This window comes from Pavona decussata, unplaced genomic scaffold (genome assembly GCF_977016875.1).
Source record: "Pavona decussata unplaced genomic scaffold, jaPavDecu1.1 SCAFFOLD_186, whole genome shotgun sequence".
NCBI lineage: Eukaryota > Metazoa > Cnidaria > Anthozoa > Scleractinia > Agariciidae > Pavona > Pavona decussata.
In genome coordinates this window covers 675,204-693,776 of record NW_028145595.1, presented here as the reverse complement: position 1 = coordinate 693,776, position 18,573 = coordinate 675,204, and the positions used below count along the sequence as shown (strand labels likewise).

General features: G+C 40.9%; 2 protein-coding genes across 4 annotated transcripts in view; both read right to left on the bottom strand.

The window, feature by feature from the left end:
• LOC146462559 (uncharacterized) overlaps nt 1–5,036 on the bottom strand; it is a 29,295-nt gene extending 24,259 nt beyond the window's left edge. The window contains exon 1 of the mRNA XM_085085319.1: nt 4,750–5,036. The gene's annotated coding sequence lies outside the window, so the exon portion shown is untranslated. The remainder of the gene's footprint in view (nt 1–4,749) is intronic.
• A 3,042-nt stretch (nt 5,037–8,078) lies between these two features.
• The window catches only part of LOC146462558 (uncharacterized), a 29,981-nt gene continuing 19,486 nt past the window's right edge, over nt 8,079–18,573 (bottom strand). For 2 of the 3 annotated variants that reach the window (XM_085085267.1, XM_085085265.1), the window contains exons 7-12: nt 17,655–18,049; nt 17,266–17,296; nt 14,377–15,015; nt 10,859–13,515; nt 10,183–10,228; nt 8,079–10,059 (exon numbers count right to left, since the gene is read on the bottom strand). In XM_085085267.1, the coding sequence (XP_084941393.1) occupies nt 9,811–10,059; nt 10,183–10,228; nt 10,859–13,515; nt 14,377–15,015; nt 17,266–17,296; nt 17,655–18,049 (4,017 nt within the window). In that variant the 3' untranslated portion in view covers nt 8,079–9,810. The remainder of the gene's footprint in view (nt 10,060–10,182; nt 10,229–10,858; nt 13,516–14,376; nt 15,016–17,265; nt 17,297–17,654; nt 18,050–18,573) is intronic. The other variant, XM_085085266.1, reaches the window with a different exon arrangement.

Sequence of the window (18,573 nt, the reverse complement as noted above, 5' to 3'; positions counted from 1 at the left end):
AAAAAATATTTTTTATTCGGTAAAGGTAGATTTGAATCCAAGCCCTCTTCCCCGGAGCCCGGAGGGCATGTAGCATAATACTGCCCCACACATGCTTCTCTACCTTTACAGTGAGTAATTTTTGTATTCAATGATTGTTTCTGGTGCCTGACTATCTGGTACCCGTGGCGCAATGATTTTAACAGCTAATTACTTTGGGCCACTAAAGAAGAATACACGAATGGGCACGGAACACCCTCAGGCGTTTCTCCATCGTATTTTCTCCTTTCATTTTGCGCGAAATCCCTTCTTCAAAACCAATTTTTCGGTAAGATGGAGAGGAGTTTTGTAGCTCCAAACCAGCCAAAGTAGCGTATTTTCTTTAGCCGTAAATGACAGTTTGCTTATGGTTAAGACACAGAGACAGTTAGGCGTCTTTTACTGGCTAATGATAATAATGGCTAGTCACCTACATCTTGCGACCGGGGGTAGCGCGCTTCTTGAAACTCTTGCCGAATTTCAGACCAAAATATGTGATTTTTCCTAACTTGTTTCAGACACGACCTTCTTGTCGATAGCATACCATCCAAATTCTCCAAATGATCACGTTAACTCGCTACAAACATACAAGAAGCTAAATTGTTTCAAAGACCGATATGAATATGTCAAACATGTGAGTAGGACTTCGTTAGGCCTTCCAACTCCCTTTTGCTCGTGAAAATTATATCCAATTCCATACCAGCCTCACCATATTCAGCCGAAACGTTGTCAAAATCTTTGCACTACTTCACACTGAAAAGGCTTCCGCGGTCAAAAGCGCCCTTAAATATAAACAGGGCTTATCCTTGTTAATCACAAATTTATAGAAGACGTTGTTTTTATGTGCGTCATTCATGGAAAGTTTAAATATCTTCTTTTCAATTCACCATGAGGGTCGTTTTTCATTACGAAGGTATTACGTACTAGGAGGTAATTTAAATGTAAAAGCGCTGACTCGGAGATATTAAGCTTTAAGGATTGTTAAACACTTTAAAACATCTCTTCTAATGAAGACCTTACTTGATAATATATATTGTGAAATTTCGCTCTGTATGCAAACGTCGTCTTTAAGTCAACATTTAATTTCAATCATTTAAGTTTAAGTGGAAGGCTCCTTAAGTTCCTCATAAACCAAATTGCGCCTTCATTCAGTGTGGTCAGTTACAACACCCCATTTATCCTACCGTCCCACCTACTCCGTACTTCTTCTTATATGAATTTCTTTCGGATACAATATGATTTCATTTTATATAAAAAACACACACTTCTTTTTTTTTTTTATTTCATTTTTTTTATCTTAATTTTTTATTATAACTTTTTTTTCGTGTTCCGGGATGTTCTGGAATGTTCCATGTTCCTGGTTTTATCGACGGCCGTTTAAAAAGCTTTGCGATGCCGTTAAGTCAACAACATGTAACAGCCGAATTATCAAAAAATACATAACACTCAATATCACAACACTTGTCATGAACATAAGTCATCACCCTTCCAAGGAATACTTCAATCAATTAATCAATCATTTTATTCCCAGGGTTTTTTTAGTTTGCTTTACAATCGCCCAGAATGGCCCAGAATGGCTGTGGTTTGACATGGAAAGGATGCAAAAAGTTCATTCTCCATTCGCCTCTTTTGTAAAAGCAATATTTGACCGCAGGCTCAGTTTGATGTAAGTGATAAGCATCGGGCCATTTGCAGGGAACTTGCTTGGTAGGAATAATAATAGAATACCGCCGCAAAAATTCCTACTATGTCGCGGTATTGCACACCTAAATCACGACTTATATCAGGAAGCTCAGGCAGTGATTATAATGGCTTTGCCGTAATTTTAGCCGTTTTGGACAAAGGGATGTAGCTCACTAACGTCAAACTCAGATTTAAACAGTAGTGCGGAAGTTTAGGAGGCTGGTTGTGTGAAAAGAAGAGTTTGCTGTTTTTTTAAGTTTGTCATGTGAAGGGACCTTCATGGACTTGGTAGAATATAATTGCCTCGATCTTATAATCCCTTTTTGTCGTTTCTACAGTCACACCATTGTTTTCGTCTCCTCCTCTGGTCAGTGACACGGCTTTCGACGAAAGCGTTTAAGCGCAATGTAAAAATTCCCTTCTTGTTTTTGAAGATCGTTTAATACCTTTTAAAGAAATGTTTGTGTAAGCTACCACAGTTTGCCCTGATCGGCATCTAATTTTAAGGAACAGAGTCTTACGTCGCTAATTTCCAAACTACTGTTGCCTCAATATGGTCTCAGTGTTTCGACCTGCTTCTTCGTCGAAACGTTTTGCTTGATGGATCTGTCAACAAGGCATGTTCGGGAAACTAAACACCAACCGTGAACACCTCTTAGTGCTGTATCGTATCGCCATTTTGTCGCGGAATTGAGCCTTAGAAACGAAATTTCCATTGTTTGTATTTCTAAACAGAACGCCTTTCAGCTGTGAAACTTGGCAAGCAAATTTCTTTAGTGATAATCTTTACGATATGGAAAAAGTAACGAAATTGGAAAAGGTCACCGGAGCCTCCAGGAATACCTTAAAGCGACATTTTTAGCCTTCCTAATTTTTGTATGGTATGAGGGTTCTACCTCTAAATTCACATTAACCACTGGAGCATTTAATCCTATATGAATCGAACCTTTCCAGAAGACAATTCACCAAGACGAACTGTCGAAGCTACGTTCCGATATACTGACGTAAACCCATCTCCGGCAGGTGGTCTTCCAGATTTTCTTGACTCTCAAAGAAAGAACGAGATTTCGAAAACAACATTCGTTCCTACAGCAACTTCTTTTGTCCGTGATCTTGTCTATGGTATCTTAAGGTCCCTGCGGGTTGGATTAGTGTAACAGATGGACCATTCAAGCATACACAAAGGTGTATTTCTTACAAATAATGCTGCGTATTTTCCCGTAAAAAGTTTCTATCTCTCGTAAATTTTTGTGGATAAATTGTGAGGCTGCATGTGATTATTTTACTTTCCTTATTAAAACTTGAGATTGTAATAAGAAACCTTTTTTCATATTATTCTTTTTCGTTTCAGTATTATAAGCTACTGTTTACGCTTGGGTGAAGAGCACCGACGTTAGGTGCTCGAACTTTCCATTTTCCGCTTAACAGTGGTTACCTTAGTGCGATTTTGCCATTTTATCTTCTGCTGCCGCTTTGCGAAATTTTCAAAACTGAGATAAATCAGATAAAAGTACCACTCAATACCTTTGGATAATTTCACTTCAAAATAAAATCTTGATCCACAGAGTCAAAAGCTGGAGCCACCTTGTACAGCATAATAGACAGCACAACAGGAAAGTACTGCTCAGTAGCTTTCGTTTGAATGGTCACACTTTAGGATTTCATCAACAGACTCAAAAGTGAGAACCACCTCCTAGAGTATAATTTGATTCCTACCACAGTAAATATTGCTTGATAGCTTTCATTTCAATGGTCCTCTTTAAATTTTGTTCATGGTCTCCAAAGTTACAGCTAAGCTTTAGTTGACAATAAATCTTTGGTGGACAATAGAGTTGCGAGAGGATTAACTTGATAAGAAATTTTACCAATTTATAATAATCGGAAAACAACCAAATAGAAGGGCGAACTGCAAATTGTTTTTCTTGTTTCTTGCTTATCAGAAATAAACATCAAAGCTTGATCTAGAGCAATTATGCTAAACGCCTTTGTCCTTTGAAGCATGAAGAGTCGAAGGTGTTTTGAATAAAAATCATGGAAAGGAAATAATATCTGTGTGATATATCCTGGATATAATATAAGAAGCAATTTCTTAATTGCTGCAGAAGCCGCACAATCGGAAACCTAAAAGGAGAGCGAAATCTTATAAATAAAACTCCACATTTTTCACGTCAAGAGTGAAACCACTGCTAATGTTAGTATGTTGTCAATCTCAAGTCTATCGGAGTGTATGAAACCCCAAAGTGTTACGATTCTTATAAAAGCTAATGACCGCTACTTTCCTCTGATGCCGTGTACAAGGTGTGCTCTACCTATTCAGTCTGTGAATGAAACCTTAGAGTCTTACCATTTACCATACTAATAGAGTGTACTAAACGTTACTTTGCTCTGGTGTTGTTTATTACGCTGTACAAGGTGGCTGTAACTTTCTGGATCACTAAAAACCGAATTGGTGCCGTTCTAATGAAAGCTATATATTTGAGTACGTTTCTTTGGTGTTGTTGATTGTTCATGATATTGCAAAGTGAAATATCCTTTATTTTTCTGTAGACTCAACCTTACATAACAGCAAATATACTTCGTTGGATTATTGCCCATGTTATTGTGTCGCTTTTTGATAACACTCGAACCCAAAGTTCGCAAACTCCTGGACATAGTGACAAAGTACCACCGGGTTCAGCAAGTCTTAGCTACTCACGATGGATAAGTTGTTTACAAGCCCGAATTATCGACGAAAGATCGGACCACAATTTGCGTGTCGCCTTCCTTAGCGAAGATACAACTTTGTTGCTATCTGCAAAGTCTTGTCAGCAAATATTGAACGGCTTTTTAGTCCAAGAGGAGCTGAAATTCATGGCGAAAGTAAGTCCTAGCTCAGAGAGTTTTTGCCAAATATTGGAAAGTTTAACAACGTTACTGAAAAGATTTGCTAAAGAGCTTTCGTCTCTATGTATCTAAACTTGCGGAATTTAACCAGATTTTCAGAAGTTAGACTCGCTACGTGACTCAAGCTATGTAAAGATAAGTGTCGAATACAAGTTACTGAAATACCTTGTTTTCCAGGAGCGATTTAAGCCTTGCCACAAAACAACTCGCATCTAGGAGGGTGTACGTACTTTCCAATGGAGAAAGCAACCGACACAGCGATGTTCAACTGAGCTCTTACCAAGTCAGACAATCAAGTCTAAAGTGGACTGGAACGATGCTGGTTGTACTTATTTAAATTGAAATTAAATATTCTAAAACGATTGAAGGTGGAGCGAAACAATACCATTGAAAGGTTCAGTCAAGTGTGACTTCTCCCGAATATATTAACCACAACTAGAATCTTCTGCCTTGGACTCAAGTACCGCTTGCTGAAACAGTTCCGATTTTTGATTGTCAATATTCCATCATACCAAAAACTCCAAAAACACTGCAAAAAATCATCTTATTCCCGAGGAAGGCTTTCAATCAGTTCTTTTCTTGGTTAAAATTTATATTACGTACCCAGAACGATTTAAAGTGATTGTTAACAAAGAAAGACGTAATTGTCCCATTTGACCTTATTTGTTTTATTACCATATCGAATAGAAATCTTTCATCCGTGGCATTTGCTTTCCCACGGTCTACTTGGGTTGTTAATAAATTAGCGAAACGTTTTCAGACTCTTACGTGCGACATCACGAGCTTGACTGTCTGTTCTGTAAGTAGCTAGGCCCTTGACAAATGCAGGAGGTAAATAGGGGGTACGCAATTTATCCATAGCATTTTAGTCGCCGTCCAATGTAGTTTAAAGGGAGCACTAAATCGAAGATTATGCTTTATGTTGGTCAAAACTGTACTGATCAAATATTTGACAAAGAACCTTTTTTCTACCGTAAACTGATTGCTTTTAATTAAAGCACCAGGAGGAAAACAGTGAGTGAATTCTCCGCAAAGGAGCAAATTATAATCAAACGTTATTGATTTCTCCAAAATACACAGTAAGATCTTGAAAAAATTGGCTAATTTTTTCAAGTTGCAATCCACTTCCATCTTAGCCATCTCTAGCTTCTGTGAACTTATAGTTGTTGTTAGCAAACCTGAACTGTCATTTTAATATTTCCATTGAAATAAACATGTTTTTGGCAATTCAAAGAAAAAAGTGGCACTGCCCCTTTAAGCCCAGGAAAACTGGGTAAATGGCCTACAAGTCGAACAGATTGCAGATTCATTTAATTCTTTGTATTAGGGCGCCAATGAAATGTGATGTGTCATAAGATTAGGCTTTGGTCACTAGTATTTTCATGAGAGAAAATAGGTTCAAAATTAGGTGCCGACTCACTGTTGCTATGGTATGATGGTTGGTTGCTGTCGTTTAGTTTTAATTGTTTTTGTCTCAGCCTAGTTTTTGCTAGAAGTGTAAGCATAGGAGCAAACACTCTTTCAAAGGTACAGACAGTCAGAAGGTTATAAAATGAACAGTGCCGTGCTTCAGAATAAACCTTAAAAGTTCTTTTAACGCATTTCGCAGAATTTTAAGGACAAGAAAACTTTGCCTCTATTTTATACTCTCTGTGAAAACAGACAAACATATATACAGACGATAGGGCAGGAACTTGAAATCAAGGGTACGTGAAGCGGGAAATTGAGTCCTTCCTGTCTCTCCCCTCCCCCCGTCTCCCTTGGTTTACAGAACCCTTGCTGTTAAAGTAATGCTCCTTTCATCGACTCCCATTTTAGGCGATGACGTTGTGAAACCATTGCAATTTTTGCTCTATACTAAAGTGCTATTGTAGCAGAACTTTCTAGATTAAATCAAGCTGTGCATAGTCGTTTGCTATCGTCACTAGCCCGGCACGATTAACCCATTATATTTTAAATTCATAATGGGAAAAAACTCCAAATTTTAATTTTTAAAAACCAAGCAAGGAGAAGCACTACATGAAAGTACTGCTGAATAGCAATTTTGTAGTCATTTGTATTCTCATTTCTCCAGATTTTATCCACGAACATTGAGTTGGAACCTTCTTGCACAACACATAATTCACTTCCACAGGAACTTACTTCTCAGATCAGTAGATATTGAGGTGGAAAGTTATGAAAGCTTGACACATTGGATATTAATAGCAATTTCCTTAAGGAGTAATTGTATTTCCTGTGGCACTCATAACGGCAAAGAGTCCTTGAGCAACAGCACGCACGTGGAAAGTTGTCTTAAATCTTGAATTTCATCTCTGGAAACCTTAACTCGATAAAGCACAGTATTATTTTCTGAACCTTCCTTGAGTTAAACAATGAAATCGTTAAATCTTCATAACGTTGTTGGATCTTGTTGTCACGTTGAAAACGGTTCAGTCGCGATTGTTCACACGGGGCGCAACTTGTAGGACTACTAGCAATATAAGGTCTAGACATGGTTTATTGCCCATGCGCAACGGAGTGTAAACTTTCACTGATAAATACACTTGTAAAGAGAATGAATCGAGAGTTTTCTTATTCCAATAATTTATTTTGATTAACATAAAAAAGACTCTAAGAACTTGATATTACTTCTGTAGGACACTGCTATTAAAAAAGTAAAAAATGCCCGAATTTCACGACAGGAATGTACTGTTCAGAAGCTTTCATTGGAATATCATACTTTACGATTTCATTCACAGACTCGAAATTTAGAACCACCTTGTACTGGATAGTTTACAGTACCAGGGGAAGTACTGCTCAGTAGCTTTCATTTGAATGGTCACTCTTTATTATTTCATCCACAGACTCAAAACGTAGAACCACTTCCATCTTGTACAGCACAGTTAACAGCACCACAGAAAAGTAGCTTTGGGGCTTTGTCGTGTGACACTTGGGTTTGCCAAACTTTTTTGAGTTTGAGAACACCACGTGGCTAACGTAACTTGCATTGGCCACACACTGCGCATGTGTGAACGGTGTTCGGGGAAACTTGACACAGCGGCAAAATGAGTGCGCATGCTCCGCAGACTTGTGATTCGAGCAAGAATCGACTACGAATGCTCCACTTCAATCGCCAAATTCACACCTGTTACTACCATTTTTTTTTGTTGAATAAGATCTGTGATGGAGGAAGTTCGAAGGAACCTCTCCTGAAAGCGACAACCTTATCTATTTTGATTTGGGCTTATCCCCGCGAAACGAAAACAAACAATGGAAATTTTAAAAATGCCGCCATTTCGCCGCGTCAGATTGCTCACGCGTGACGAGCATGCGCACTCATTTTGCCGCTGTGTCGGGAAACTTGGCTTCAGAGGATGGCTTGGCTTCAAATGAGGGAAGAAGCCGGTTCCAAGCGTTCATTTTGGGGACCGGGAGAAAAATGGCGCTTAATGAAAACAGCGACTATCTTCGCAGTCGCCATCTTTCTTCTTCGCAAACCAAAGACCACGACATGATTCATTGAATTCATAGTTTAATCCAAAATTGCAAATTGACTTACAAACAAGTTTAGTCCTACAAAATTTCCAATACTAATGAAACGTTTTTTTCTTCGGACCTTGTAAACGGTTATAATGACCATGAAATAGGTTGGATGATCTTTAACTTAAGAACTTGAAAGTCCCGATTTGATTTTCACTGTCAAAGCAATTGCAATTCGAAATAGGGCGATTATTATATCATCTTTAGTTTACAATGTTCCACAAACCAACAAGGTCTTAAAATTAACGAATGGGCAACAGTTAACAAGACAAGAACGTCACTATACAAAACGTTCAATGAGAAACACAATAGCTCTGTCCTTACGTTTGAATCTTAGTACAAATTTATCTCTGAAAACTACAACTTGAAATGATTAAATTCTTTGTGATAAGGAGAACGCGAATCGCGGGGTTTTTCCATTTCTATTTTCTCACTGGCACAAAAGATCTTTACATGGTGTAAGCTTGACGCAACACCAACTCTATACAGTTTTTCGTATGGTTTAATTTTTCTCAACTAAACAACTGCATGGGTTTCTAATAGCTTGTGCAAAACAACAACTGGCCAGTCTCAGCAAGCTACAAAACACAGCGAATCAATCAGAGCTGAAAGCAAGAACTGAGGTCTAGTAAACAAATGCAACTAACGAAATGAAAACTCCAAGCAAAGCATGAAACAGCTGCTTGGCGCGGTAAAACACGCAACCGGTACTAAGCTTTGGAAACGTGTAACGCAATCGATGCTTTGCGCGGGAAAACATGCCGGCAACCGGGACGTCCTGCGCGGGAAATTATGCAGCCGGTGTCTTGTGCAGGAGAACGCCGGCGTTTAAGCCAGCTATGAATTGATTGCAAGCTGGTATGTCAATTGTGCTGACCTGCCCCGTACCAAAAACAAAATGGGATGGAATCCCGTTCGTCCGAATCCAATGTAACACCGTGAGTGAAGTGTATAGAAAAGAGATTACTGACAATAAGATGTTACCGGAACATTACCCAGTAATCAGTGCTCGCCATATTGCTAAAGCTCCACACACACAAATACATCGAGCTCTAAAAGGTTAGCAATTGAATGTACAAGTCGGCACAAAGCCGAACGCTTTCAATGGCAATTTCAATATCTATTAATTTAATTTTGACTGCATTAAGTGCAATTTCTTCTTGTGAATGTTACCTCGACTGCGAACCGCCCACAGACGGAAGGTTGCAGACAAATTCTTAAAGCTGTTGTTTGAACTTTCGGTAAGAAAAACAACCAAATTTCAACTATATATAGAAGGACAACGGCTTCTTCAGAGATTAATCCAAAATTGCACTATATAATTAACATCGTTATAAACTAGAACACCCTTTTTTCTTATAAACTATACAAAAACATTTACTATAAGCAAATTTTTCCCTATAATAACTATAACACTTTTGACTTTTTGTTTGTCCCACTTTCCAGAGAAAACCAGAAAAAACACGTTTGAGATATTTACGAGAAAGTACTGCATAACTATCAGATTTATCTGATGTTTATATAGCCACGTCTGAATAAGTTGAAAATGCAAAATTTCATAACAAAAAATTAACTACCTTTTTTGCCGTTTCTCCCGAACAAACTTTTCTTTAGACGAAGCCATATAAATCGTGATTATCTACACAATTTAACATATTTTATAATACTATATTTTCTTTGGAAAACATACGTAGATATACATGTCTCCTAATATGCAATGCTCTTTGGTCTAGACTCTCGATTCTTCTCCTTCTTCGATGTAGTCGAGGAAGACGGAACGCTTGCATCGTCTTGCCACCTTAACAGATCCACATTTCCAATGCTCCTTGGCCTGACGCGCTTTTCACTCTTTGCTCGGCGTAACTGGACTTCCGGTTCGCGGTCGCTTTTTTGGAACGCAGCAAACATACTAGTGTCGAGTTTCTTTGGAACTGGCTTTTCCTCCTGAGTGTAAGACTTGAAACACAAATCACAGATAAGTTAACGCAATGACGCATAATGACGCACGGTTCAAATATAAACCTAACCCATTTTGCACCACCCTAATCAAACTAAAAACATTAAGGTTCTCACACGTACCTCAACTGGTCTGTCTTCGAATTGCGTGTCTTCACTTGGATCACTCCTACAAAAAAGAAAGACCAATTTTTAGAGCTTACGCTTAGCTACATGTACCAATAGACGGTGTAACGTTTTTAGAGATGTTGTAGCTTAACAAATTGTACGACGTGTGGAATTGATCTCTATGCAATTGTCCGTCAATAGTGAGCGTATTTTTCGAATTTTCAACGGAACAGAGAATCGTAACGTGACCGGTTCAAAAAAAGCCATATTACAAGTATCATCATCATGATCATCGTCATCATCGTCATCAATTCCAAAAACCAACGTAAATTCCGAGGTCTTGTTATTCCGCAACTGAAATACCGGCTATACTAAATGTTTTGTTTATGGTGGAGATGGGCTTAGCTATAATTAGTTTTCAGGCACTCCACTCAGATGATGGGAAACAAAAAAATCCGAATTCAACAGAACAGGTTAACAATCCCAACTGGCAAGAGGAGGCAGACCGGTTGGCTATTTAGCGCAGCCGAGGATTTGAACTCCGGGCTACCGAGAACAACTCCAGCAAGCGGTTAAAGCAGGAGTTGAACCCAGGATCTCTAAGGATTTCTTTTCTCGAATAGGTACCCAAACAGTGCCCTAATAGCTAAAACACTAAGGGTTGCAGCCTCGAGTCTACAATAGTCAGTACCTGTCAATGGATTGCCTCTCCAGAGCTTCTCCCTCTCTCGGACTGACACTGCCATTAAGGTCTCCGTCATGGGGTTCGTATGAAACGTTGTCATTGGAAGAACTAAGAGAGCTCTTGGATTGGGAATCCCCACTTGATTTCGATCTAGAACCTTTGCTTTCACTGGACTTCCGACGAGAGTCTGAACCATCTGGTTTACTTGTACCGCCTTCGAACGTTGAACGAAGTTCGTCTGGTAGACGGCCGACACTCACTCGCTTGTCGGTTGTATCTTCTTTGGGGCCTTCTGAATCGAACTCTATAGTAGGGGATGATTTTGGCCGAACAGTGGTGTCGCCTTCTACATAGCCCTCATCTGAAAGCGCTTGCATCTTTTTCATCCGCTTCTTCTCCTCGGCCCTCAACTTGGCCAGCTCTTCCTGCTCCTGGCGAGTTCTTTCTTCTGCTAACTTCTTCGCACGCTGTTCTCTTTCATTAGCTTCTTGCGATCTCGAGCTCAAGAACTTGTCTACATCAAGTCTCTTGCCCTTGCTGATCCTTTGCTCATATTCGGCGTCTTCCTGTGTCACAGCAGGATCGACTTCAGCCTGGTCAACATTAACAGGAGCGCTTTCTACGTCTTCGTGGCTTTGGACACTTATGACTTCTTCGACCTTCTGTGGTGCCTGCTTGCGTGTCTTCAAATTAGGTGCAGATGGTTCGTCAGGTTGAAACTTGGAGAAGTGTTGTTGGCTTAGCTTTCCAACATTCTTGGGTTTGTCACTATATGCCTCATCGGCGTAAACGTCCTCTCCTGAGGCCAACCGTCTTTTTTCTTCCTCACGGCGAAGTAGTTCTGACTCTTCTCTTTCTCTTTGCAAACGCATTTTCCGATGGACCGTGTCTTCATCGTCCCGTGTAAGAATGACAACACTTCCATCTTCAGAACTCATGGATTTTTTCGTTTCCTTTGGGCGAGACTCATCATTGTCCAAAGGAGCAGCCTGAACTCCATCTTTCTTTTTCACTTTCTTAGATTTATCTTTCTTTTTCCGTGATTTCTTAGACTCTTCTTTTGCATCTTTTTCAAAGCGACTCAGCTTGTCAACACTAAGTTTACTTCTGCTTTTCTCGGATTCACTTCTGTCAGGTGTTTCGGCGTTGGCTTCATCGTCGTCCAACGACTTCGAACTTTTCTCTTGTTTAATCCTCAACATTTCATTTCTCTCCTCTCGTAACCTTTGCTCTTCTAATTCTCTAGCTCGCCGGTTTTGTTCTTCTGCCTGTCTCTCTTGTTGCTTGAGGTACCAGTCCTTGTCAAGTTTGCCCACGTTTTTGCGTTTTTCTTCATATTCTAAGTCTTCGGATGGACCTATCTCAAAACGTTCATCATAGGGACTGGTCTCAATCAAATCAACCGAGGTTATCACTACAGTTTCAGTCTCAGGCTCTGGCACCTTGCTTTCTTCCACAACTTTCTTCTCCTTGTCTCTGGACTTTGATTTCAGCTTTGGTTCTTCAGGCGCGCTCTTTTGAAACTGCAAGAGCTTGGTGGAGTCAAGTCGCCCCACACTATAGATATCCTTTTCTGTGTGGTTAAGAGCAATGTCATCAAACACCCCCGACTCGAATTTCTTCTTGGCTTCTTGTTTCTGTCGACGCATCTCCTCCAATCGCAACAACTCTTCCTCTTCTTCTCGACGTATCCTTTCTTCCTCTTCTCGTCTTAGCCTTTCCGCCTCCTCAATCTTTCGTCTCCTCTCTTCTTCTTTTCGAGCTCTTCCCTCTTCTTCCTTCTTTCGCATCTCATCTTCTCGACGGGTCCTTTCTTCTTCTTGGACTTTAGCTTCAGCTTCCAATCGCCTTCTACGTTCCTCTTCTTTTCGAAGCCTTTCGCGTTCCTCGCGCTCGGCTCTTCGCCGCTCCTCTTCTTGGGCTCTTCTCCGCTCTTCTTCTTCTTGCTTCCGTAGGAAAACGAATTGGTCTTGGCTCAATCTCTTTACCAACTTCGACTTCACCTTTACCTCGTAAACATCATCTTCTCCCGGTTCTTGAAACAGCAGATCAGGTTCAGACTCTACAACTTTGTCATCAACGACTTGAACAAGCTCTTCCTGGACAACTGGTTCTGGATTCTTCGTTTTCGCTTGTGGGCGTCTTTGGATGACTTGAGGCTCTTCCTTGGTTGTCGTCTGCGCGAAAGGACTATTATCAAGTACCAACTTCTTGACCTGTCCACTCTTCACTTTTACCTCATACTCGTCTTCTCCACCATCAGCAACTTTTTCCGTGCTGTCTTCATCACTGCTGTCTTCACTGGATGAAGTATCTTCTGCTGGCTCTTGCTGAATTTTGATTGGCTCCTTTTCTGGCCTCTTCGCACTTGACGGCTTTTCTTTCTCTCCTGAATCACCCATAAATTGAAACAACAAGTTAGGATTGATCTTTCGGATTTCTTTCGTTCGAACTTTGGCTTCAAATTCATCATCAACTGAATCACTGTCTTCCTCTCCCGATTCACTAGCCTCTCTTTCTCTTCTTCTTTGCTCTTCCAGCTTTGCTCGTTCGAGTTCTTCCTGCTCTTGTTGTCTCCTCTTCTCCTCCATTTTACGCCACTCTGGAACGTCATCGTCTTCTTCACTCTCGTCCTCAGAACTTTCTTGCGTATTAATTTCAGGCTGGGAAGAAAATTAAAAACATCAAAACATCATTTTTTAGGTGATTACATACTTCACAAAACCTGCCCTGGTTCTGACTGGTCAAGACTTCGACATCAAAAACAATTCTCCGTTTCTCAGTTTTCAAGGGAGATACAATCCTGTACATTGAAAGGTTAGATGTCAACGATATTAAAAACGGTCGCGTTATAATAAAATACACTTGTCTTTTGTTTGCTTTACTTGGAATCGCTTTCTGGTTAGTCCAAGGTATTGTATATCGAAGCAATTTGGCACTAAAATGTTTGGTCGCTTTGTTAACGGTGGTCTTGGTTTGTGTCATCCTCTGTACATTTTATTTCATTTTAGCGGTTAATTGTAAAGATTTAGCACGTTAAGAAAATGGTATGCTAGTTTGTGGCTCAAGTGCACAGTTCTGAACAACAGTGACAGAGTGTATTGGGTAGATTGCTGCATCTACCAAGTGTGAAAGATAAAACGTGCAGTGTTGTAGAAACTACAATGACCCTTCTTTTGATCTCCAATTGATATATCCGATAGCTCATCCACAATTCACACGCGACTTATGCTCTCATGACGTAAACGTATACGGATTCATACGGGTAACCGAGTATTTCGCCCACATGCAAATTCGCCCAAAACACACGCACAGTGAAGTAAGTTCACCCATACGATTAAGTCATTAAAATTATTGTAACATGATCTCTTTAAGAGCATTTCACTCTTTTCGTAGCAGCGTAGGCAAGTTATCTTCACGGAGGGAATGTTGTGGGCGAATTAACTGGCAATCGTCTGGTTGAGAGTAGTGTTAGGAACACTACAAAAGACAGCATGCGCATGCGTGGTACATCAAATGAATACCTCGTTGGTATAACCTGTTTCCACGTCATAATCTCTCGATGGTGCGGACTCGACGACAGTGAGTTCCACCTTCTGAACGAAGCGTTCTTCTTGGGCAACAATTCTGGAACCACGAGGGGCATCCCTGTCATCATCTCCCTTTGCTTGCAAAAATGGACTGTTACCAAGCCTTAACTTTCCTATCTGCCCACTCTTGACTTTGTCCTCGTACTCATCCTCTACGCTTCGCTCAATGCTCTCTTCTGCTTCCTCTTCTTCCTCGCTATCCGAACTTGGCGTTGACTCGACCATTTGCACATTGGCCACTTCGACGTTCTGTTCTGTGGGTTTCATCGCCTTTACAACTTTCTCTGGCTCTTTCTCCGGCTTTTTCATAAACTGACCCAAGAGATTCGGGTTAATCCTTCGAATCTCTTGTGTGCGAACTTTCGCTTCAAACTCATCTTCGCTTGAATCAGTTCCGTCTTCTTCGTCTTCCTCCATCGCTTCTTTTTCCATTCGTCGCTTTTCCTCCAGTTTTGCTCGTTCTATCTCTTCTCGTTCTTGCTGTCGTCGCTGCTCCTCGACTTTTCGCCATCCAGGAATATCATCGTCACTCTCACTCTCTTCTTCGTAGATTTGTGTTCCTGGCGTGTATGGCTACAATTGATGAACATAGTTTAGCCCAAAGATTATTAACTAACCATGCACACGTACGTCGTCTCCATGCAGCAAAGCGATACCAACTTTTAAGCTCTAAAACTGGCAGCAAAGCGGTAAAAGATGTTGAGGCAACCGCAAGAATTGTTGAAAGTGGTTTAGCGAATGCTAATTACCTTATCTTGTGCACAAACATTTACCTAGTTTACAAGCAGCAAAGTCAGAACAGGTGTTTACGCTCTAAAAACAGTACAGCGATAAGAGATGTCGAGCCATGAAATAAGGAACAGAGCTAACTCAAGCGGTAGTTGGTAGTTGCTTACTTAGAAAGATTGACGTTTACATGCAAGCATACAAGAGAATGAAGTGTAGCTAAACATACTTTAGATCACGTATGATTGTGCGACTCCAGCTTTTGAGCCGAGCCCATGCAACATGGAGCGAACGTGAAAGCTGGGTGGTTGTTTTGAACTAAGAGTGAATTAAACATGAAAGCCAAGTACTGATGACTATAGTCTGGCTAAAGTATATTTAGCTCACCGTCTATGTGCATGCTTATGGTCGGCTGAAGCACAGTGATGGCAGCGTTTGAGCCAAGAAAGAGGAGTGAAGCTAATAAATAAATGACTTTATTTAAGTGTCGAAGTATTTAGTGCTGTAGCGCCAATTGGGGACACTATAAATCAGTGTAATAAATATGCAAGCTGAAAATAACATTATTAAAATCCTAACTGGCGGGAGGCAAATCAGTTGGCTATTTACAAAGCGTGGCCTTGGAGTGGGACTTGAACCTGGGGCCTCCAGATTACACGTCCTGCGCGCCTAACCACTAGGCCACGCCGCCTCCCACGACGTAAAATGCAGCGAAAAAAAGATGTTTAGTTAACTATGTGCATGTACGCTTATTTTGTTTAAATGATACTGACTCGTGATGTGCCACGGGAAAGGAACACAGCGCTTGTAAGAAGAGGCGTGAGCCAGTGGGTGGATTCAATAGCTGACGAAAGGAAAATGACGTTTAATGACGTTTACAAGCGCTAGAAGCGATGAACATAGTTCAGCCAAAAACTGTTTATCTTAAACGTCCACATGTTTCGTTCCACTGTAGCACATGCAATGATGGCAGCCGTGTTTGGTGACCGAAACCACAACTTGGAGGATGCAATATTGTATAAAGCTGCAATCAGCGTATACTTTCCAGCTGTCACTGAACAACAAGTAGCCTTATTTGTATTTCACAACAACAACAACAACAACAGCAGCAGCAGCAGCAGCAGTAGCAGCAACAGCAGCATCAGCAGCAGCAGCAGCAGAAATTCCCGTGTAACTAAAGCACAGCGATGCTTAGCGTCAAAGGGAGCAAAGGGTCAGGAGGATGTAGCAACGTGTTAGATTATTTGTGGTTTTGAGTAGAGAATGGAAGGTTACGTGCTTCTTACAAGGACTTTTATTAGGGTACTAAAGTTGATCGCGTCTGTCATTAGCCCTACTGAAGACTATTGAATAATGAATGGTTTGAATACAGGAGTAACAGTAGTCTGTATAGTGTGTAGGTTTCTTTCACGCATGTCATTAAAAAAGTCTGTTGACCCATGTTTCGTAAAGGGCTTGAACCCTTGTGTATCAGTGCTCTGTCTAGCGTCCGTATGAGAGTAGTCCCCAAAAGACCGTTAAGTCATTTACTGAATGGTTTAAACCCAAAGGTATAAGTAGAGTTTGTTTTGTTTGTGTAATTAATGGTCTGGGTGCTACCTGGTCCTTTAAAAAGTCTGTTATTGGAGCCTTATTTCCTTAACAGGCTGAGTACGTTTTGAAGTTGGCGCAGCAAATAACAGATTTACAATGCCCAGACACACAACAGCATTTAACAAATTGCGCTGTTACTTTAGGGCATTAATAACGGCTAAACAACAAGCTAGGGCGAAGCAGCGTTAACTACTTAAGCAAGGCGTTCTCCTAATTGTCCATATTTTGCACTAGCAATTTCTTCAAAATAAAGCCAAAACTCCCGATCGAAAGCACACGACGAACTAGAACCGACTTGAAAGACGAGAGGGACCCGACCAACGAGAGCGAAAGACGAGCAGGTCCGAGGAGTTCGCGTGAAGAACGAGAGGGTACCGACGACCGAACGGAAATAGCACTCCATCTGTCTCGATCATCTCACACCTGTCTCACGGCCGATGGTACTGGAAACCTCACATGTATTTGTACGTTCGTCAGTAAAGGAATGTCAAACAATTCTCTTACCTCTGTTTCTGTCTTCACTTCATCAACAGGGCTACAAAGGAAACAGAAACTGAAATTATCATGGGTATTTTAACCCGGCCGTCTATTTCTAACTCTTGAGCCACTTTGAGATAGTTCTTCGACTTCTTCCTTGTGGTGTTCTTTGTTATGATGTACAAAGTGGTTTTACCTTTTCTGTTAGCAAATGAAAAGTTAACCCATTTTAATGAAAGTTCTCGAGCTTTACTTACCACTGGCGCTGTTTGTTTTTCATTATTTCTCTTTAACGAAATTTGAGATTTTTTCTTAGTCTTGATTTGTTCAATTGAAAATGGAAGGGAAAATTTGCAGTGTATTCTGGGGTGACGGCTTCTTTTGGAAGATCAAATATCAAACAGAGAAAAACCTACCTAACTTCTTCGACTTCAATCAAATCCGTCTGAGGTTCGCTCGGTTCGGGCACCTCTTCTCTGGGGCTAGCCTGGGGAGCTGCCTTCGGCATTTCGTGAGAGATTTCTAGCGTCTTTTTAGGCACCGGCTTAAAGCCTCCATCATCTGCTCGAGCTTGTTGAAAGTTGGCCATCAGTGCGATGTTCAGCTTCTTGGGCTGAAAATGTCCGGCACTTTCCCACTGCTTTTCATCCTCTGTGAGTTTGTGGTGCTCGTCTGTGTCGATTCGCGGTTTCCTTTCCTCTTCGCTTTTGCTCTCGCTTTCGCTCCCACTTTCGCTTTCGCTTGAGCTCTCGCTCTCTTCGCTGCTGCTTGGTGTATCACGGCTATCCGTCTTAATCTCCATTTGGATTGGCTAGTGTGTAAACAAAATGGCCGCCATTAGTACACATTGTGATCAAACGGAGAATTCCTAAGGGCCGCGGTTGGCACCTATGTAGCGAGCTGGACATGTTCCTTGCAGTCGTTTTCTTTCCTTCGATACATTATCTCTCTCAACTGGCACAGTTGTATGGATGGGTACTACTAGGAAGGGTAATTTAAAAATGGCGGATTGACTTCCCATTCAGAGGGAAGTAATGATACACCTATACTTCTAGCCACTTCACGTTGGGTATTCTCCAATGGACTATTATCCCATCAAGGGGGGAGTAGTATTAAATACTCTTTGTCACTTCATGCTGGGTATCCTGTGATGGACTAGCATCCTATCCAGGGGAAATAGTAATACTCTTTGTCACTTCATGTTGGGTATCCCGTGATGGACTAGTGTCCCATCCAGGGGGAAGGTAGCGATACTCCTAGTCACTTCATGCTGGGTTAGCCTGTGAACAGGCTACGGTAGGGGATAGGACGAAAGAAAACACCGCGAGCGAAGCG